Genomic DNA, 21,058 nt, shown 5'->3' with positions numbered 1-21,058 from the left:
ATATAAATAAATATATTAATGGAGCATAATTAAAAGATTACCGCATTACCGATAAAAATGATGACAATTTGTAGAGTTGCTGCGCACTAGCCTGCAAACCCTAGGTAAATTTGTTCATCGACAAGTTGTCAGTTGCAAACTGGGAAAATTCTGCCTATAAATCAATTGAATTTGTAAAATGAACAAAAAAACAGAATACAAGCTAAGCGAGCGCGACTTAGACATCCGCTCTGATCTGGAGTTTGTAGATAGTGTGCTGAAGGACCTGCAATTGGAGGTGGAGCCGCAGGCTCGTGGTGTCATCTTGGATCTGGCTTACAGTGAGTTGATATCGGAGTGTAGATATATGGAAACATTTAATGTGAATGTCTTGGCATAGCTTTGGCAAGGGACAAGCTCGTCGAGGCTCAACGTTTCGCAAAGTTGGCCAACCGCACCAAGGTGAGTGTCGAGGACTTGGAGATAGCCAACCTGGAGCGGACAGAGGATCTGAGCAAGAGAGCGATCCATCAGCCGGTGAAGTCCCTGGTTCCCAGCCAGGCATCTCTGCCCTCGCCGACTGTGAGCCGTGGACTGATGCTGCCCACCTGGCGGCAGTGTCAGGTGGGTACAATGGCCGAGTTGAAGGAAAAGGTCGCTGAGACTCAGCAACCGAATCCCATGCCCGTGCCGCCCCTAAATCCGTTAACAGCTACTACTACTGGTCCTGGCTTAAACTCTGGCTCCAATTCGATGCTGGCTATGGGTTCTTCAAGCCCGGTTCCTAAGAGATCACATTCCCATGCTCCTCCCATTGTCGCCAAGGTGAATCATTTCGACAAGTTTGCCTTGCCAACGATTTTACCCGAAAAGTTTCGCAAGGATGTCCGTGGTAGCGCAATAAGATGTCATTCCACTTCTGCAATTTACGTCACTAGACCCTATTACTCGGCTGCTGAAGCTGCAGGAGGAATTCCCTCGGCCACTAAGAAACCACGCAAGCAACTATGAAATAATCGAAATCTTTAAAAATACAATACCTAAAGATTTTATTACATTGGCAACTTTCAATTTATCGAGGAGTTTGTGAATATATGTAATGTAAATTACCAAATTATTTTGAGGTGTGACTTGGTTATTTACTCTTTTTGGGGTTTTGGGGTTTCTTTGCATTGGTATCAATTTCCTCCTTGTCGTTGACCAAGTCGTCGATGCCCTGCTGGAAGTCTTCCGAGAATCGTTTGTAGTAGAAGGGAACCTGGACACCGAGGGCGTTGAATGTCTTCTTCATCGTCTCGTTCCAGGCATCCACCATGGATTCCTGCCAGGGCTTCACCTTTACATCCTCGTTGCACTTGTCGCACCGCCAGCAGCAGAATCGGTTCATCAGGTCCTCTGCGTAGGGACTCACCTCCCGTTTGGCGCCCTCGAAGAGCACCTTTGTGTGGTCGGAACTTTCCCATATTCCCAGCTCTTGGGTTCCATACACCGCACCGGCCACCAGGGCCAAGCGGATGAGGAAGAAAGCCATCGATTTGATAAGGTTTTCAATAAAATTTTGAAATGCCGCCAATAAATTATTGTTCAATTTTGACACGTCTGATTTGACTTATCTGGGTTATTTCTTCGCTTATTTGTTACCTAACAAATTTAAAGCGTACATAAATATAATATTTGTTGAAGATTTGTTTGATTTATTTTTTGGCCAAGACCCCTGCATCTTACATACAAACTTAATCCGACCTTGACATGATTTCACTCTTATTAGACTCCAGAATCTTTAGTTCGATCTTGTCGATTCTCCTCAGCAAATTGTCATATTGGGTCTTCAGTTCCTCAATACTCTCCTGTTTGATGGCAATAAACTTCTCGGTCCGATCAAAATCGGCCAACAACTTGGGATAGCACATAATGCCACCCTCACGACGGACTTCTTTGATCTGGTCAAGAAGTTTATTGTGTGTCAGATTACAATTATATACTTCATCGCGCAATGCTATTTGCCTTTTCCGCCTTTCTCGTAACTCATCTTTGGCCTCCCTGAATCTGCGATTCAGCAGTTTCCGTCGACATCGCAGATGGGAAATGGTATGGATTTTGGTTTTCACCAGCGTACACATTCGTTCCAGCTCAGCGTTTTTATCTGCAAATAATTAAGATAGATAGATACTTTTTACTTCTTTTTTTATATTAGTTTCCAAATTTTATCATCTACTTACGGTTTAGAGTGGTTACCATCTGCTGAACGTCGTTATCCGCGGACAGATAGGTTTCCAATTTGACCTCTCCAGAAATCGCCTCAATCTCATCGACTTTCTGTGGATAAACACTGTTAGTAAGCCAATGTATTTCTTTTTAATGTTTAATTTCGACCTTTTTAATGTAGGAATTGTCATGCTGCTTTATGATCAAAATCAGTCGTGTGGCAGACAACGCATCGCGTTTTGCTCTCATATGTTTAAGAGCGGTTTCCGTTACCTAATTAAACAATGAAAATGTTTTTGTTTAATTTTTATCAGATTTTCAAGACTCACAAGGCGAAGGCGTTCAGACGGTTGGGTGCCCCGAAGTATGGTGCTTCTGAAGATCTCCTCCAGCCTCTCGACCTTCTCGTTGTCCTCCAGTTGCATCCGCTCCAATTCCGCCAGCAGTCGTTCCCTTTCAGCCAGGTGCATCTGTTCAGCCTGTCGTGTCCTGTGAAGCCAATGATCCAATTCGTTTAGGGCACCCATGTATCGCCTCAGATGGGATTCGTTGATGTGGGATCTGCTGCTCGGCGTTACGAGGGAGTACTTAAATCGACGCAGGTGGTGTTCGGCCAGGCGTTTGGTCAGCAAATTGTTGTCGTGGCTCTCCCAGTGGTGATCGTCGACTTCCTTGAGCAGGCGATTCATTAGCTTACTTTTGTCCAGATTTTTCTTCCGCAAATATTCTGAATTAACGAATATGTCCACAACTTTCTCAATAAGCCCATCCAGATAGCTTTGGACCAGTTGACCGATGGAAAGAGTCGTACGGATGGAATTGAGGCTAGCTATGGAGGACCGGGACACAGATGTAATGTCCTTAAAAGTGGCCACATGACTCGATTTGAATTGCATTCCCAGCCGTCTCCAATCGCTTTCGTCATCAGACTCTAATCCTGAGGGCGATGGTATCTCCGGACCTTGCACATCGTCATCGTTTTGCGAGGAAGGTGCTTCATAATTGGTCTCGCTGGGAATGAGGCTTTCCGCCGACGAGGACAACGACCTGCGGGCCAGTGGAATCTGTAACTGTTCTAGTTCCGAGCCCGGCACCTGCTGCATTTCCACACTCTTATCGATGCCCTGATTCTGATCCGAAGTCCCGATATCACTAAGTTCGTCCCAATCGGGAATATTCCTGAGGGTTTGGAGGATATCAAAGCGCATCCTTATGTTCGAGTCGGAGGATACACTCATCTGGCCTTCGTGATCCGAGGTATTTCCCATTTCCGAGTCCATTTTATCGCCATCACTCTGATTGCTCGCTTCCTCCACGCTGTCCGTAGAACTAGTTAAGTGCGGATGTGAATGAACTATTTTAAGCTGAGTTTCCGCGCTGGCTTCCAGCTTCCTAAGCTTATATAAATGAAACGGCTCTTCGTCAATATAAGATAATTTTCTTTTGACTGCGCTACTTGACTTTTTCGATGGTAACGTACTTATGGAGACCACCGATCTGCGAACATTCTGTTTGGGCATTCTTCGTTGGGAAGAAGGAGGAATGGGTACTGAAGTGCTCCAGACACTTGGGGCGGTGGATGCGATATGCTCGTCGGAATCCGTACTATGACTCAGGTTGCTCACTGTACTAGTTATGTGGCTTTCGCCGGAAGTCACAACCTTGACAACCTTTTTTCGATCTCTTTTGCTCTGCAAATTGACTAACTTCTTGGGAATCACTTTACTTTTAACGAATGAAAATTTTGCTCGCCCTGGCTTGGCCATTTTCCAAAAGGTTGTTAGTGCGTGCAACTTGCGCAAAGTGCAGCAGTTGCAAAAAGTATTAAAAATTACAAAGAACAAAAAAACAACAACGGTTTGAACTAAATATTGTGTAATGATATCATATTTGATTAAAATCTCCTAATTTTTCTAATTGGTTGGGAACATTGCTAAGCGAAGACACTTCCAGCACGATTGCGCGCCAACTTAGCGTGTACACACACCCACATAGTATGTACAGCGCTGCCACCCCACCCTTTCGTAAAGAGGAGAGGCAGTTCCGATATTGGGGGTATGTATTTAAGTATTTGAGATGTTTAAAGAAATTTCTTATACATTCAGGATTTATTTGTTTTTTTTTTTTTAACAAAGCTTGCCCAATAAATCGATATTTAATAATACCATCGATTTAATAAAGTTCGTGAGGGTATTATTTATCGGTCACTCCGCGGTCACACTGGTGACGTTTTAGTGAAGAAGTTGTGTTGTTTTTTTTTTTATTTCATTTCGTTCAATTTTCGTTGGCCATTCGTCATCGTTTTCGTCGCAGTGTTCTTCCAAGAGGGTTCGTACACCGTGGAGTTTGACCTTTCGCCCAACGATCCACGAAACTCAACTTCCGGAATCCGGATGCGCGAGCGAAAACGGTAAAAGTCGTCGGTTGTCCCGTTCAACGTCCGCCTGTTGCATCTCTCCCTCTCTTTCCCGCTGGGCTGGAATTGGGGTGGAGCTCGTCCCCTCTCTTTCGCGCGCCCATTCAGCTGTTGCGTTCGCGTGCGTGTGTGTGAGTGTGCGTAATAAGATTTTCGATGTAAAGGAAAATACGCTATATTTTCCTATTTTTCGGCCAAATAAGCGTGCGGCTTGGCCAAGATAAACTCAAATCTAAGGAAAAAAGAGTTTATATAACTCGCAGTGCTTTCCACCTTTGTGTGTTCGCCAGCCTTTCTTCTCTTTCATTCGGCCAACTTGTTTTGCCCGCCTGTGAGTGTGTTGGTGTTTCGGTAAGTGTGTGTGTGTGCATACATGTTGCTATTAATTTACGCTTTCTGCTCGGCTGCTTCAATTAATTCTTTAGCTTAGTCTCGATGCTTTAACTCGACGGCTTAATTGCCACACATTTCGTTTTCGCAAGCAATAACCGCTTGTAAGAGTTACCAAAAACTGCGTAACTTCCCCTTTCCCTACTCTTCTCCACCTATCCCCATTCTCCCTACTGCCTACCCACGCCCACTCCCGCCCATTTTCCATTCTCCATTGCAGTTGTATTTAAATTCGATTCGTTCGATTGTGAAAATCGCGGTTTCACAAAAATTGTGAAAGTTTCGTTTTTCCAATGCCTTGCTTTTCATACTTAGTTGCACACTTAAAAAAATACAGCTATGGTCAAAATAATATTACTAGTAAAGTTAACAAACAGTTACAGTATAATTTTAGTTTTAGTGCATTGAAAGATTGAATCCTCACATTTGGAAAAACAATATAAACAAAAAATAAATTAGTTATAGTTATCATTGAAGAATGGTGAAAAATTCTGAATTGCACGAAATAAGCTGCTAGAGACTTTATATTGAGGTTTAAAATAAATAAATGAACTGATCAGATGAACCAAACCCTAAGTTAAACAAATTAGTTGATCGGCCTAATAAGCGTTATTCGTAGAGTGAAAGGGTATACTCAGCATGTAAAGAGCACTTGACCCTCGCTTAACACAGACTTTAGCACAAGCTTAATTGAATCGAAGTCAATAATCTGTTGTACTTTTACTCCTCAGCGTTACCTTCATGTTAAGTATTACCTAAAGATGCTGTGATGGCGAAGATGGCATCTGGAGATCTATCGCTGACTAGCACGAGTAGCCAGGAAGGTAAGTCGCCGAATTCATTTAAAGTACCTACCCATAGCATCTTCAATTTTAGAAGAGAGCTCGGAGTATGTGGGCTATGATAATACCCTACGACCGCCGTCCAACTCCAGCGGCAGCACCACAGCTGCCAACATGTCGAACAACAACGGGCCCTCGAAGGGTGTCAGTAGCGGTGTGGGCGTGTTGGGCATTTCTGGTGGAAACGGCGCTAATTACGATATACTGCAGGCGCAGTACAAGTCCGCACTTTTGGAGCTAAATACCCTACGCCACCAGCATGCGAACACGAAGAGACGATGCGATGAGTTAACCACCGAACTAACTCTGTACCAGGAGCACTACGTGGCCGATCGCAACAAGTTCACCGATATGGTGGAGGAGAGCGCCCGTTTTAAGCGTCTGCTGCTGGAGACCCAAAACCAACAGAGCCAGCAGGCCCAGAATGGCAATAGCCAAGTGCCGCCAGTCGGCAGTGGGAATCCTTATTATTTTGGCAAGACACAGGGATGCGATGGGAGCTGCAGTGAGAAGCTGGCCGAACTGAAGAAAGAGCGAAATATGGTGGCCGTGGAGAGGGAGAAGTACAAGAAGTCCTACATCGAGCTTGAAAAGGATCGCAACTACTACCGGGAGCGAGGCGATGAAAACCAGAAGCTGAAGGTTCTTCTCTCCCAGGAGAGTAAGAATGTGCTCTCTCTTACCGAGGAGCTTAATCAACTGCTGTCCGAGAAGGACAACGTGCTGCAGGAGCACCAGAAGATGTCCGACGATCTGGTTCTGGCCAACAAAGAAATTGAGAGGCTCAAAAAAGACGAACAGTTGGCCAGGGCCGAAATCAAGGTTCTGCAGCTGGCCAACGCGGACCTTAAAAAGCGCGATCTTTTAAAGTCTCGCGATAGCTCGTGGTCCAAAGAATTTCCGAGTGGAAAGGAGCTGGAGAACAGCAAGGAACTGGAAAAGCTGCGCAAGAGTCTAGAAAAGGCCCTCTCGGAGGTGGAGCGTTCAAGCCAGGATGCCGAGGAAGCGAAGCGGGTAAGGGATTGGGCCATATCGCAACGTGAGAAGATCGTGCAGGAGCGGGATTCGGTAAAGACGCTCTGTGACAAAATGCGCCACGAGAGAGATAAAGCCATCTCCGACTCCCTGATGGCCATCCGCGATAGCGAGAAGATTAAAAAACAGAAGGACGAAGCGCAGAAAAAGATCGACTTGTTGAAAGAACAAATGGAGCAGCAAGAGCGCCAAAATCTTGACAGTAATGCCTCCGGATCCCGACGCAGTTTCCGCCCAAGCAGTTACGAGGGTGAGGATCTCCTGGAAGTAGAGCTGTCCGGCTACGAGCACACGTCCGACCTCGGCATCATCCTGGATGACAGCAACAAGCGAAAATTGGTGTGTGGCGTTACCAGCAGCTCTCCCGCCTGCGGGAAGCTCAAGATCAACGATGTGATCTGCAAGGTAAACAACTTGGACTGCCAGTCTTTGTCGAAGCGGATGGTTCTTGATGAGATCCGCGCCTGTGCTCCTCGTTCCCTCCTGCTCGTTTCCCGAACTCGTCACAGCAAGCGGCACGCCTATTCTGTTCAGCTAAAGACTAGGGATAGGGATTGCCCGCATGGCCTGCAACTGGACATGGGAGTGTTCATTGCAAAGATCGAGCAGAATTCGCTAGCCTTCTACGAACCAGAGCTGGACGTTGGCGACCGAGTGTTAAGCATTAACAACAAGTCGATGGACTCGGTGCAATCAATCGAGGAAGTGATGCAGTTGCTGAATGATCCCCGCAGCGATGGACTCAATCTGTTTGCCCTTAAATACGTGCAGGATCAGTTACCCCCGGGAATGACCACCTCGTCAGCGCAGACAGATTCCATTGACTCCATGCAGCATGTCTCAAGTGCCGGGGGGGGTGGAGGAAGTGGGCCCAGTAGCGCCACCAAACATCCGTCCAGGTTCGCGGAATTTTTCTTCCGTAAGCTTAAGTTCAGCAAGCCGGGCACACCAGAGGATAACTTTGAGCAGGAGCACGACGACGCCATCGCTGCTTTGGATTCTGTGCTCAGTGAAAACAGCTCTGAGAAGAGCAAGGAGAATCTGTTCAACCGCAAGAAGCGGACCAAGAAGGAGAAAGAGGCCTCCAAGAGCATGGGTACCTGGCCGCGGACCAACATCTCGCATGAAAACCCAACGGGCACCATGCGCGGCAATGAGAAGAAGCGTGCTCTGATGTCGCTTTTTACGGCCGGTCCCATAAATGTGGACAAGGATGACGAGCTGATGGGTGAGGTTGGAGTGCCGGAAAAGCAGCCAGCAGCGTTGATCCAGGATCAGTTGCCTCCACCGCTGCCCCCGCAAATGTCTAAGCCACTGGCTCACATTCGGGGATCGAACGGTGGAGCTATAAAGACACATCCAAACCGCAATTCTAATCCGGTGAGCTCGGGAGTCTCAGCACTGTTTCCCCCCGGACCACCCAATGGAATGCCCAACGCTAGTTATACCACACATCCGAGGCATTCGCTATACGGTGTGACTAACGAGGAGATTTACCAAAAGCCGATCCAGCGAGCGCCTCTGATGGGCGCCAATGCCAGGGTTAAAATGCCTTCACAAGAGCGCTACGGAACCAGGCCGCATAGTAACCATCGGCTGTCGTTAAATATCACCCCCAGCGGGGATTTTTATCAGCCCAAGACCAGTGGCCAGCAGGCCCAGCAGCAAGTGATGAACGCCTCATCGGCATCGGCGGGCTTTGGAGTAGGATCGGGATCAATGGGCGGTGGAACGGGTCCGGCGGCCGGAGAGTTTCCAGTGCGCAAGCAGCAGGTCTATGACGTCTTCCATCCGCCTCCCCTGCCCAAAAACAGCTCAGGATCCAATCCCAATGCTGTGTTCATGCCGCTCAATCCACCCAGAGGCAGTCACCCGCTGCCCGTTGGCCAACCGCCGGACGTAGTGTCCCTGAAATCGCAGAATTCTATAGAGTCAATACTGTCTGCCAAGAGTCCCGCTATCAGCGAATACGGGATGTACGCCAAGCGCCATGTGCCGCAGGCAGTAAGGCATGTGCCGAAGTACCCGAGTGATAGCGAGAGTATTGGTTCCGGTGTTCACGGAGGATATGGTGGGTTTCTTCAGTCCACCCATATGCCGGGAAATAGACACACGCAGCTCTTCCCCACTTTTGGACCCGGTGGTCGGGGTAACCGGAGATCCAGTCCATTGACCCTGCCTTCACCACCGCCTCAGCAGCAGTTGCAACAGCTACCTGCGGCGACGGCACCGCACGACAGCGTTGGAATACCCACTGATCTGGAGTACCATCCGCACCACCACACGCAGACCAACCCGATGCCGCATCCACATCCCCATATGCATGCTCCTTACTTCGATTACGGACACGGTCCCTATCCCTATATGGGTGGTGGAGTCTCGGGAGTTGGCGGAGCTATCTATGAAGGCGGAACATTTCCCCGCAAGAAAGACAATCAGCGATTAAGGATTCCATCTAATCCCAGTGTGGCCAGCAAAAGCAGCAGTATGGTGAAGAATAGCTCTGGCAGCATCGACCATCATTATGTGACGAGCACGGGGCCAGTGTCCGGAGGATCCATGTCAGCCTCGTCCTCGGATCGCGCACCTATGTCACTGATGAGTTCTACTATTCACAACAGTTACGGTGCAAATATTGCAGGAGGAAATGGAACTGGATCGGGCGTAGGAGTTGGAGGAGGCGGTGGAGGAGGAAGTGGCCGCGGTTCGCCCATGCCGCAGGTCCATGTAGAAGTCCTCAGCCATGGAGGCGGCGGAAGTGGCAAGCGCAACTCCAATGTGCCTATGGATTTTCTCTGCCCCGGAGACCTTAGAAGAGTCACCATCGACAAGCGCGACAAGTCGCTCGGTATCACCATTCAGTGCAACAACAACGGCGGCGGAATATTTGTGTCAACCGTCGCTGACAAAAGCACGGCGATGCGTGCCGGTCTCCAGGTGGGCGATCAACTCTTGGAAGTATGCGGCATTAACATGCGGGCGGCCACGCAGGAGATTGCTGCCAATGTGCTGCGGCAGTGCGGCGACTCCTTTACAATGCTCGTTCAGTACAATCCGGAGAGTAAGTATACCGGTCAGTCCGTAACCGAGATTATCCCATTCTAATTGTGCTGTTTATTTTTTTTTTTTTGCAGAGTTCCCTTCAATTGAGTACGAGGGAGCGCACAATTTGGAACCAGAATCTCCCATCAATCATTCGGGCTCCCCGACTCCGCGCAACTCTCCCCGTCCTCCTGCCCGCAACTCGCTCTTCCCGTTGCCGATGCAGCCGCAGGCTCCTTCAACGAGACCCGGATCGAGGGCTCCGCTGTCGCATCAGTCGATTAAGGACCAGAGCTTCACCGATAGCCTTGAGAACCAGTCGGATATCAGCAGCAGCCAGGACATGCCTTCTTCGGCGGCCACCACCACAACAACGACTGCCTCGGCCACGTCGACGGTGTATGATGAGGAACCCAAGCCATCCTTGCCGCCGCCACCTGCATCCGTTCCAGCAGAGAGTACGTAGCCACCACTCTACACCCACTACTAACCACACTCCCGGGGTAGTAGCATGTCCCCATAGTTCATGCCTTCGACGGAGAAGGTAACCATGCAGCAGGAAGAGTTTCCGACTGTATAAGGTACATATTCTCAGGGTCGCAAAGAAAAAGGATTTTAGATAAAATGGTTAGAAATATTTTAACTCCCAATATCTGTAATATGTATATAGAATCCAATTCTAAAACGGAAGTGTATGAGCGTTAGTTTCACAAACACATTGTGTATCGCAGCTTCTTCCCTACTAACAAAGCCGTCAATCTTTCGTATTTTGCACATGACATGACTTGGACTTTCTATTCCAGCCCTAAGGTATGTGACTCTGCACATGGACAAGTCAAAGAACCTGGGAATCAAGCTATTTGGGGGCAATAAAGTTGGCATATATGTGCACGACGTCGCGGCGGGATCGCCTTCTGATCATGCTGGAATTCGCAAGGGGGACCAAATACTGGAGTACAATGGTGTGGATCTGAGCGGAGTCACCGCTGAGCAGGCGGCCAATGAGATTTCCAAGCTTACGGATACGGTCACCATGTTGGTGCAGAATAAGTTACACAGTAAGTAGTGAATTCTTTCGTCAATTCTATAGTATTGTATTCATTATGATATAATGTATTTCCTGCAGCCCTAAAGCAAATTAAAGACGAGCCTGGCGACTCCTTTTATATTCGCGTGGGGTTTGACCGGACTGGTGATTTGAACGAGGACGATTTGCGCTTTGTTAAGGACGAGGTGCTCTACGTGGACAATACGGTTTTTAATGGCACTTTTGGCTTGTGGCGAGCCTGGAAGCTGGATGCGATGGGCCATCGGAAGGAGTGCGGCATAATACCCAGTCAAATGAAGTAAGTTGGCAAATTACTTAAATTTGAATTATGTGCACATATTTATATATCTTTGCAGGGTGGAAGAGGAACTGCGTTCGGGTGAGGTGGTCGACTGTGATACGGGAACGGCCAGACGCGGCAGCACTTCGGCCAGAAGATCATTTTTTCGTCGTAAGAAAAACCAGCGCAGCTCGTCCCGCGACTCCACGGAGATTGCTAGTTTCAGCAACACACAGCTTAGCTTCTTTCCAGACTTAGGTCTGCTCAACGATGATGGTGGAGCACTTAGCTACCAGCGTGTAGAGCTTTTAGATTGTACGTCAATTTTTTATTAAAACTAAAAGAAGTATGGTAATGTAACCACAATCTTCTAGCGCCCATTCGCCGACCCGTGCTGATCATCGGACCGTTGTCCGAGTGTCTGATGGTACGCCTTACAATTGACTTCTCCAACCTCTTCAAACTGTGCGAGGTGACGGCCATGGACTGCTCGCAGGAGGCCATGGAGGAGGGTCTGAAAGAAAACATCTTTGTGGACTATCGGCGAAGGGGCAACAAGTTTGAATGCACCACCGTTGAGTCCATTAGCAATGCCTGTAAAAATGTAGGTAAACTCCAGAAATTACCAGACATCTTCATCAAATATCCCTTACAGGATCGACGCCACTGCATCCTTGACGTTTCCATCTCCGCCGTGGAGCGTCTGCAGCGCCTACAAATCTATCCAATTGTCCTCCTGCTGCGCTTTAAGTCTGCAAAACAAATCCGCGATATTCGCGACTTTGGCACCGACAAAATCTCAGCCAAGGCGGCCAAGGAGATGTACGAGCGGGCAATGAAGCTCGAGACCGACTACAAGCAGTACATATCAGGTAACACTTTCTTTTAATCAATCAACAATTCAATGTGAATAATTGCTTTCTCATTTTCTTGCAGCCGTAATCCCCGGCGTCAGTATCAAGCACATGTGCACCCAAATCAAAGATGCCGTCGACAAGGAGCAGGACAAGCTGCTTTGGGTGCCCGTATCGAGTGGCTGATCCGATCGGATTGCCTTCTGGACGGACAGTTTGGACATTGCAGCATCCTAGTTATAGTTATTAGCACACAACGCGACACTCACGATTAGTATTTTCAATGCGCATCAATAGTATCAAGTTTGTATTTGTTTTGTTCAACGCAGAGTATTCAATTGGCGTCAACTTGCAACTTAGAAGTTAGGGCGCGGTATTTCTACCTGTTTCTTGTCTCCGTCACCTAATTAATGTCTATAGACTTACTCTTTATTTGCGGTTAGTCCGACCCCTCTGACGGCAAAATATGGTCAGCTTTAATCACAAACATGGAAAATGCTTCCACAATTTATATATCTAATTTATATATACCGTTTGGAACTAGATTTCCTTCTCTGGCGACATTCTACGCCAAAAGTCTGTTTGTATGCAATTTATTATTATGTAATTGTAAGTGAAGGTATCTGACATTTTTTATCATTTACCCAAACGATTCGATAAATTCGGTGGCAATAGAGCGTGGCTTTAAAACCTTTAACTGTTCAACTGTGTATATTAAATAGTTTCGACTATCCAATTTCCTTTGAGAACCGCTTCAAAATCAAGCTTTACTTAAAACTTATCTTATTCTGGGAACTTTCTTTGCCCGACTGCGAAATTAAAAACGCGACTAGTTAAGCAACACTAGAAGTTTTATTTAAATGTGTGATAGACAAAAAGCTATCACTAGCCTTAAGTGGTAAATGGTTAAACTGAAATGAAGTGCCTTAAATGCCTTCAAATTGCTAAACAAAAAAATAGAAAACCTTTTCTACAAAATAAATACAATTTATAAATCTAATTTATCATCGTACCCTTGTGTACATAAAGAGTAAACAACAGTAATATATCAACGTATTAAATACAATAAAATCTATTTTATACATAAGCATTCTAAATATACAGACTACATTTTTGCAATAAATATTTTTCCAGAACGCCTATGGTTTCGTTTAGGTTCCATCAAAAGATTTGGGGTTTATGTTATGGCCACGTTTATGGTTATCCTTATAGCTATCATTTGAATAAATAAATACATAACTCTAGTAAATACCATCGTACGCAGCTCAATGGCCGCAATGCGTTCGTAAGTATTTCAAGGTACATTCGCTCTGCAGTTTTTCCCTAAATCGGGCATTATGTTGGACTATATTTACATTAACATAACGCCGCTCTTATGACTTAATTTATAATTATTGATTACTTATAGGTTTAAGTGAGATTGAAGGTCTGTTTGAAATATAATCGAAGAAGAACGTTGGGGAACATTATGATCGGCTTAAGTTTCTTAAATGAGTATGGTAAGGACTAATTGGAAATCCTAAAGAAAATTATAGCTCAATTCTATGAAACATAAAACTACTGTACAATTGTTCGCAGGAGGAAATCCATTGGCGTTAGTCCTCGAAGAAGTCGAACTCATCGCGTGGGCGATACCACTCTTCCGTGGCATGTTCGTAAATGGCCCGTTGGACCTCCGCCTCCGCAGCCTCGATGGGATTGGATTTTGGAGCATCGAAGCGACTATCGGACCGTGGACTACGTGATGTTGCGCGGAACTCCATCGGTATATTGTAGCACTTGCATATGCAGCTGGACGGGAATCGGAACCAGTCGGAGAATATACCGCGGCACTCGTTATGCGGATCGTAGGCCAACAATCTGTGGAGGCGGTACTGCTGTTCACATCTGCATCCATCGCGGCAGAACATCTGCTTGAACTCGTGGGTGCACTTCTCCCAGTGGACGTACTGCTCGAAGGGATAGAGGTTAAGGAGGGCTAAGACCTCGCCGCGGGTATTGTTTGCCCAAAAGGGAGCCACCACTTCATCCTTCACGGGACAGGCATTCCTGAAGAGAGATCATTATCGTATTATATAATTTGATAAGCAAATGGATCATATTCTTACACTCCACGCAAGTTGCTGGCCACAGCCACGGGCTCTTGCTTCATGGCATCCTGGAACAGCTGACCCTCCCTTAGCAGTCCAGACTTGCTGGCGCTTCCGGTCGAGCTGCTGGCTGGAGCTCCTCCCGCCGGAGGGGATGGAGCTGGAGCACTTGTACTGCTCGTCGTGGTCAAGGGTCTGCGCAGCTTCTCCGGACTAAAAAGCCCGCTGGAGGTGCCGGAGAAGAGCGAGGCGAAGCTGACGGGCGTGGTCACGGATGCGGGTGAGTACTTGGTTACATTGCGACGTATCAGCAAGGTTGCAGTTGTTGTGGTTGGTGTCGACATGGTGCTCGAGACTTTCGGACTGGCTGCAGTGGTGGTCGTCTCTGCCGGTTTCCTTTTCCTAATGGGCAGAGTTGTCGAGCTCTTGGGCACAGATGTGGACTTCCCAGTTGTGGCTGTGGGTGGTTCTTGTGATGGACTAGCCTCTGCACTTAGATTACGAAGCCCCAACTGTGGTGAGTCAATGATCTGTATATTTTCACCAGCTGCGGACGAAGGTTTGGCGGTGGACCTGGTTGATGGAACTGAAGGGGACACCACCTCGTAGACGCTGTTCGACTCTGGACTGGGCTGGATCTCCACAATGTCTGTTTCTAATTCGGGTTTTTCGTGTAAAGGTGGCACAGTTCCTTGAGTGGTAGTTATCGTACTATTGGTATTTCCAGGCGTTGTGTCGGTAACCTCATTTGGTGTTCGGTCCGTAGTGCTACTAACTATTTCGGGAGCAGTGGTTGTAGTCGTCTTAGCCTTAGTCGTACTTGTGTTAATCGTGGAGACTGGTCGAAAGTGCGGCTCCATTAGCACATCGTTGCTCTTGAAGCTTCCGAAATTTTCCCGCTCACGATCGCGATCTCTACTATTCATGAGATACTTGGCACTCCGCCGTCCGCCATCCTTGCTGTATCGCTCCGCCGTCTCCTCAATGTCGTCCGCGTCCACCTCGTTGTTCTGGATCTCGTCCCGCAGAATGGAAATGTGCCTCACATCGCCGTACATGCGCTTCATCAGACCCTGGTTCTCGTGCACGAATCGTCGTACAGCGTGCCATGGATAAGCGGATCCTGGCAGATGGCAGAAGGCCTGCTGACCCAGGTCACAGGGAATTGCGGCCAGCATCTGGGCCCGACCACGTCGCGATATCTTCCCATTGGGACTGCACGAGTTGGCCGAGTCGAAGCCAAATCCGGCGGAAGCTAGTGGTAGAGCAATCGCCAATAGGATCGGCAAACTCACGATAACCTTAGTCTGCAAGCAAAGATATGGGAAATATAGTCAATTGGCTTATTGTTCCATTTTAAACTTTCCATAATAAAATATTTTATTCAACTAATCTTTTACTTCGAATAAAGACTAAAGTGTAAACATGATATAGTACCCATATATATCTAAAAATGCATGTAGATTTCACTTCTTGTATATATACTGTTTCTTACTTTACACATTTCCTGCTTTTCGAAAGGCTTTTCTTCCCATCTGGATTGGCTGGCCAAATGACCCATCCAGCTAATGGAAGTACTCAGCAGCTCCAGCTGAGCAGAGGAAATCTTAATTGAAACCACAATCGCTGGCTGATAAGCAAATGGCGTGACGCTAAAACTTCAGTTTATGTAGCAGCATATACATATGTATTTTGGAGCCAAGTGGGCTCAATGCAGCTGGGCCAGAGGACTGACTGAATTGCCCAGGCGGCTCTCACTCGGCCAAAACGAATGGCCAGAGCCGGTAGAAAATCAAATTTTACTTTCACGCAAAGCCAACTGGACAATCACAAGTCATAAAGATGATCGATGTGCATTTGCATCCCACCTTCAAAGTGCAACGCCAAAGAGAATGGCCGCAATTTCAGCAATCATTGCACAGAGACAAAGTCTTAACACTTTCTTTTTAAATTTAATTATATTTTGTAAAATTATATAATACCTTAAAACTATATATACTTGTGAATAAAAGATAAGCTATAATAGTATAATTTAAAGACAAGACTCCTTTTTCGTATATCAATATCTGATAGCAACAAGTTTTTCTCACTGCATGGATAACACCACGCCAGACTAACCGCCGTCGGAGCCACATCACCCTGCCACGCCCCGCACCCCCCTGCACCCACCGCACCACTCGAATGGCTGACCAACAACCGGCAGCTGGCGGCGGACAACTTGCAACTGGACAACACCGGCCACTGGCAGCCGGCGAAGTGAAATGCAAAGAGCAATCAAAAGCGAAATGGGTTACCCAAGTAAAAGTAAATTGCGCCGCGCGCGCTGGAAAAGTCATCGCATTTCCCGCCCCACCTCCCGCGCCCTGGAGCCCTTTCAACTTTCCTTTTCGGTTGCACAATTGCCGCCCAAAAGCCGGGTATATTGGTCTGCAAGTCGGTCCTAACAGGGTCTCTCGGACTCGGAATCTTGGCTCTTTCTTTGACAACCGAACCGGTTGGCCAAAAATCATATGCACTCCGTTTATATATACATATATATTTATCATATATGGCGAGCACATATCGATCGCGGGTGAATCACGAAAAGAAAAGAAAGTGATCGGCTCCCTTGGCGGATGTGTGTCCAAAATGTGAGCTCAACACGATTTGCCATGCGGTTAGGTAATACTGATTATTGATCTGGGTTTCGTTTCGGGAAAATTCCAGCATCATTAGCATACGTAAGCAAGGTCAATGCTTAAGATATTTCGTAATATTTTCCAGTCAATTTTCGGGAACTTTTTCTAAAGTTTGCAGATGCAAATCACTCAGCTTAAATCGAATATACTTTGGTTAATGAAAACAAATGTTTAAGAAATAATATTTTAAAAAATTTTATAAGAAATCCACATTCCATTCTGATTTTAATTTAATGTAGTTAATACTTTTGAATTAAAATATGTGTCCATTAAAGGGAAGATATGAAAACAATCATTTCCAGCACCAAATAACTAAGAAATGTAGCTAGAAAAAAGTTGAAAGTCTTTTCAGTTTCTTTGAAGACACTCAAACAAATTATAATTATTCTCACACATCATGTACCCAAATGAAATTTAAATATCAATGACAAGGTGGAATCCCTGCTAGCGCTAACACCCTTTTCTCCAATTGGGAAAAGTACTACAATCAAGTGCTCCACGGCACCCAGACCATGGCAATTACGAGAAGAAAGTGATCTGAGGTCTGAATCGAAAACCCGAGGATGAGACCGCATCTTGGGTGCGAAACAAATGGCTCTCCGCGAACTAATTTGTGTTGAAAATCAAATCAGGTCAGACCGCGCAAGAGACGAAGACGCCTGAAATGGAAAGCAGAATTACTTTCGCTTTGTTCGGCTAAAAGTAAATAAGGCAGCCAGCCAGGCATTAGTGCCGATTTTCATGTGCATCGGGACAATTAAGCCGAATCTCGTTCATTAACATTGTCATAATTCTTGGAAGCGCAGAAGCCACGGCGAAACTGGAGCAAATGCGGCTGTCAGTGTCCCCAAGTCGGCGAAACAAATCAATATGTCCAATCAGCCGTGAGAGCTTGCAACTGCGCCAGTCTGTGCTGGCAGAATGGCTTGAATCTAGCTGATCTCATTCGATTTCGCACAGCTCGAAAACATAATTCAAGTAAATAAATTAACAGAAACAATTAATTTTTTTAGTTTAGCCCATTTTTAATGAGCTCTCTATAGTTTTCTGTGCTCAAGAAAACATTATTTAAGATTCTGCTTTGGAACTACTACTACTACTGGTAGCCTTCTGTGTTGGCTGGCTACTTTTAGTTGCTTTTTGTGGCAGAACTGAATGCGGCGACGCAGTGCCGATGCTGCGGTGCAGTGCAAATGGGCATTAAGTCAACTCGCATCGAGGAAGACATTTGTCAATCTTAGACGATGCCGAAGCTGTCGTCAGAGAAACGTATTGCAACACTTTAATGTGTCAGCGACTTTCTACGAAAACCCAGTCCGCACGGTGGCCAGGAAGGCGGGCGGAGGGGGGTTGGCCGCGAGGAGGAGACGTTCCAGTCTATGTCTTCATTTCCCAAATACAAATACAATGTTGCCCGCCAGCAGTCTGTCCGACCGACTCTCTTGGCGAGTGGCTAGAATGAATTATTTATAAATTCAATTGGCTCTGGAAATGAAGTTGATGTTACACTTAACCAAATTTGGCCTGACCGCTGCTGTTTCTGCTAATTGCCAGGCGAGCAGCTGGCAGCTGGCGAGTGGTGAAATTTTCCCCATCAAAACAAAAGACTCAGGCGACAAACTCGCCGAGGTTGCAGGCCAGTCGAAACAAAAGACTCAGGCAACAAACTTGACTTTGATGTGCTGCAAGCTCCTCACTTCCCTTCCCCTTTCGCGAATAGTGCATATTCATGGCGAAATGTAAAATGAAGCGCAAAAATTTCACTGATTGGACACCGCCGGAAAAGGCCGCGAACTTCGTTTCCCAATTTTGGCAAGTCGATATTTTTTTTGGACAACCGATTCGCTTTCGGTTTGAGTTTTGGTCTCGGCTTTTGGCTTGGGCCAAATCCAACTGGTCGATCCCAAGTTAGCCGCATTGCTCTCGAAGAAAGTGAAACTTTTTATTTTATTCCGCTTCTCTCTCTCTCTCTCTCTGTCTCTCTTTTTCCCTCCTGTGCTTGGGACCGGCAATGCCAGCCAGTAGAGCAAACACAGCGGAAACTTTGAGCATTTTCGTTGTTGGTTATGCTTTTATGATTGCGTAGTCATGCGTTAAAAGAAAACAAAACCCACTCGCGGACAAGGGGCAGAAGTTGTTAATATGCATAAAACGCTTAGCCCAAACGTTTATCGATTTCAACACATTTTGGGAAAAAATGACGGGGACGCGTGACCATCTTTTAATTGCGATTTCATTTTCATCAATGGCTTGTTGCCCCAGGGGACATCAATAACGAAATATGCCCAGTCGATTGATTGATTGATTTTTGGTCAATTAAAAGAAGATTGTATTGGTTTAGATATGAATATTTTGGCTATTTCAGTCAAAGAAATTAATACCTTGGTTTAAATATATAAGAGAAAAACATGCACCACAATACACAATAGTCACTGTTTTTTGTGAATAATAAGAACTAGTAACATTTATATTTTTAAACATTCAAAGCTAATAGATTTGTCAAAAAAATCACTTCAAGGCAAACTAAATATTTGAATGTTTTGCTTGTATAATATCAATATGTATACATTGTGACCTGTATTTACCATCTCGAGTTTCGCTGGCAGATTTACATTTGTTTTGCTGTTGCAATTATTTAATTTTTGACACTTTCTTATGCAAGACGAGCGCCTGGGGCGATCCCCACTTACCGTTATTAGTCTAGTGATCGGCGATCGCCTATCCATTTGGGTGCGCACCATTGTTTACTTTCACTCGATTGACACTCGCGTCGATGGCAAATGGCAAATGGCAGATGCCGAATGCAAAATAGGTGCAAATAGAAATCTGTCGAAGGATTTGGCAATGTTTCATGCAGATTTCACACTCGCACGCTTACACACACTCGCAGGGCAATGAAAATTAGTGGCAAAGTCCATATTTCCCTACAATCGCAAATCGTCTGCAGTTTCCGCGACCTCAGGGGTCCCGCTTCTGTTTTTTTTCCGTTTTTGTTTTTTTTTTTATTGTTTTCTTTGAACCGGGAGGCGCTTTTCCCACTGCGCCGAAATCGAGGAGAGCCGCCGAAAAGCCTGAAATCACGTTCACACGCCTCGAACTCACGTTTGCAACTGCGACGCCACCAGCGGCTGATCAAGCCCAAGTCCCACGGCAAACCGTCGGCCTCTCTCTTTCTCTTTCACCGCGCACCCAGCTCCAATGCACTGCAAGAAATTTGTGGTGCTTCTGGGGACGTAAATCGCACCATACGCAAAGCATTCAATATCTTGAACTAAATCTAGAGTTGCAAGGGTGTGAACTTTGTCCATCTCTGGTTACTATTTGAATTTGTACAACTTTTACAACTAAAAACTATTATAAAAATACTGTTTTTTAGTTTTCATATTTAACATTAATCAACATATGTAGATTAAGATACTTTTTGGAAAATAAAAAGAACATAGAGAACTTAACTAAAGGAAACTAAAGTTATCTTAACTAATTAATAATATGTTTCTACCACTAAGAGTATAGATATTACTTTTTTTATTAGCTATTACTAACAACTTTGGCTGTTACTACCATTTTTCTTCCGAGTGGAGAGAAAATCGAGTGACGAAGTGAGAGAGCAACGTTGCGATTGAGCAGCGAAAACGCTTTTTATTTTTACTGTGCGGCTTGCTTTTGTTTTTGCCTTTTGGTTTGCTTTTGCAGAAAAACTTTTTCTTATTTATTATTCGTCGACAAACGCTGAAAAACGACCCAGCGCAAAAAAAAACAAAAAATAAAAATAAAAACACGGGAGTACATCGACAAGAAAAAGCGCCACACGCAACGAGGAGTCTTCGGAAGACAGTCTTCGGTTCTCGTGGTGCTGCCTCCACTGCTCCACCGCTTCAATGCTCCACCGTTCCAATGTTCCGAAGCGGAGAGTGCGTCTTAGTAGGTCAGTGGTGGACCCGAGCATTTGTTGTTGCCTAGGCTTTGTTTTGATTCATTTGCGGCCGCTGGTGTTGCAAGTGTTGTTGCTGCTGCATGTGTTGTTGCTGCTGCATGTGTTGTTGCTGCTGCTGTTGCTGGCGAGGATTAGACGCCTCGTCGAGAACAGAGAGCTTGTTTTGGCGCGCATCTTCGGGACTTGATTGCGGGAACTGCACTTAGCGAGGGCTTACTGTGCCGTTTAAGCTTCAGCTGGTCTAAATGTAATAAATAAATATAAA

General features: G+C 46.0%; 5 protein-coding genes across 6 annotated transcripts; 2 read left to right on the top strand and 3 right to left on the bottom strand.

Moving 5' to 3' along the window:
- Positions 1-114: 114 nt before the first annotated feature.
- On the top strand, positions 115-1,096 carry LOC6612163. The gene is made up of 2 exons (XM_002036644.2): positions 115-320; positions 380-1,096. The coding sequence occupies exons 1-2, from the start codon at positions 179-181 to the stop codon at positions 988-990; spliced, it is 753 nt and encodes a 250-aa protein (XP_002036680.1). The 5' UTR covers positions 115-178; the 3' UTR covers positions 991-1,096.
- Positions 1,020-1,612, bottom strand: LOC6612162. The gene has a single exon (XM_002036643.2). It carries the CDS (start codon positions 1,508-1,510, stop codon positions 1,115-1,117), a length of 396 nt encoding a protein of 131 aa, XP_002036679.1. The 5' UTR covers positions 1,511-1,612; the 3' UTR covers positions 1,020-1,114.
- A 40-nt stretch (positions 1,613-1,652) lies between these two features.
- LOC6612161 lies at positions 1,653-4,062 on the bottom strand. Of its 2 annotated transcripts, none has more exons than XM_032727247.1 (4): positions 2,514-4,062; positions 2,353-2,457; positions 2,199-2,295; positions 1,653-2,122 (listed from the first exon to the last, which is right to left on the bottom strand). In XM_032727247.1, the coding sequence occupies exons 1-4, from the start codon at positions 3,948-3,950 to the stop codon at positions 1,713-1,715; spliced, it is 2,049 nt and encodes a 682-aa protein (XP_032583138.1). In that variant the 5' UTR covers positions 3,951-4,062; the 3' UTR covers positions 1,653-1,712. The 2 variants fall into 2 exon arrangements, with proteins under 2 accessions (XP_032583138.1, XP_032583134.1); XM_032727243.1 differs by having other exon boundaries at positions 1,987-2,148; positions 2,514-4,032.
- Positions 4,063-4,219: 157 nt separating this feature from the next.
- Positions 4,220-13,188, top strand: LOC6612160 (disks large homolog 5). Its single transcript, XM_032727233.1, has 10 exons — positions 4,220-4,951; positions 5,722-5,814; positions 5,867-9,928; positions 10,002-10,367; positions 10,713-10,967; positions 11,036-11,255; positions 11,314-11,552; positions 11,612-11,841; positions 11,893-12,109; positions 12,174-13,188. Exons 2-10 carry the CDS (start codon positions 5,760-5,762, stop codon positions 12,275-12,277), a joined length of 5,748 nt encoding a protein of 1,915 aa, XP_032583124.1. The 5' UTR covers positions 4,220-4,951; positions 5,722-5,759; the 3' UTR covers positions 12,278-13,188.
- Positions 12,925-19,962, bottom strand: LOC6621256 (protein spaetzle 4). Its single transcript, XM_032727239.1, has 3 exons — positions 19,550-19,962; positions 14,200-15,488; positions 12,925-14,140 (listed from the first exon to the last, which is right to left on the bottom strand). Exons 1-3 carry the CDS (start codon positions 19,598-19,600, stop codon positions 13,687-13,689), a joined length of 1,794 nt encoding a protein of 597 aa, XP_032583130.1. The 5' UTR covers positions 19,601-19,962; the 3' UTR covers positions 12,925-13,686.
- Positions 19,963-21,058: the final 1,096 nt, after the last annotated feature.

The sequence above is a fragment of the Drosophila sechellia genome, chromosome 2L, assembly GCF_004382195.2.
Source record: "Drosophila sechellia strain sech25 chromosome 2L, ASM438219v1, whole genome shotgun sequence".
Lineage (NCBI taxonomy): Eukaryota > Metazoa > Arthropoda > Insecta > Diptera > Drosophilidae > Drosophila > Drosophila sechellia.
Note: the sequence above shows the minus strand (reverse complement) of the source record. Positions and strands in the feature narration are given on the sequence as shown.

Excerpts from the sequence above, each read along its gene's own strand:
- LOC6612161 (XM_032727247.1), bottom strand. The coding sequence starts at position 3,950 with ATGGCCAAGCCAGGGCGAGCAAAATTTTCATTCGTTAAAAGTAAAGTG. Across the intron at positions 2,458-2,513 it reads CGTCTGAACGCCTTCGCCTT|GTAACGGAAACCGCTCTTAA; the intron begins GTGAGTCTTGAA and ends TTGTTTAATTAG. Across the intron at positions 2,296-2,352 it reads ACAATTCCTACATTAAAAAG|AAAGTCGATGAGATTGAGGC; the intron begins GTCGAAATTAAA and ends GTTTATCCACAG.
- LOC6621256 (XM_032727239.1), bottom strand. The coding sequence starts at position 19,600 with ATGGTGCGCACCCAAATGGATAGGCGATCGCCGATCACTAGACTAATA. Across the intron at positions 15,489-19,549 it reads CGATCACTAGACTAATAACG|ACTAAGGTTATCGTGAGTTT; the intron begins GTAAGTGGGGAT and ends CTTTGCTTGCAG. Across the intron at positions 14,141-14,199 it reads GCCAGCAACTTGCGTGGAGT|GAATGCCTGTCCCGTGAAGG; the intron begins GTAAGAATATGA and ends ATCTCTCTTCAG.
- LOC6612160 (XM_032727233.1), top strand. The coding sequence starts at position 5,760 with ATGGCGAAGATGGCATCTGGAGATCTATCGCTGACTAGCACGAGTAGC. Across the intron at positions 11,256-11,313 it reads ATAATACCCAGTCAAATGAA|GGTGGAAGAGGAACTGCGTT; the intron begins GTAAGTTGGCAA and ends ATATCTTTGCAG. Across the intron at positions 11,842-11,892 it reads TTAGCAATGCCTGTAAAAAT|GATCGACGCCACTGCATCCT; the intron begins GTAGGTAAACTC and ends TATCCCTTACAG.
- LOC6612163 (XM_002036644.2), top strand. The coding sequence starts at position 179 with ATGAACAAAAAAACAGAATACAAGCTAAGCGAGCGCGACTTAGACATC. Across the intron at positions 321-379 it reads CATCTTGGATCTGGCTTACA|CTTTGGCAAGGGACAAGCTC; the intron begins GTGAGTTGATAT and ends GTCTTGGCATAG.
- LOC6612162 (XM_002036643.2), bottom strand. The coding sequence starts at position 1,510 with ATGGCTTTCTTCCTCATCCGCTTGGCCCTGGTGGCCGGTGCGGTGTAT.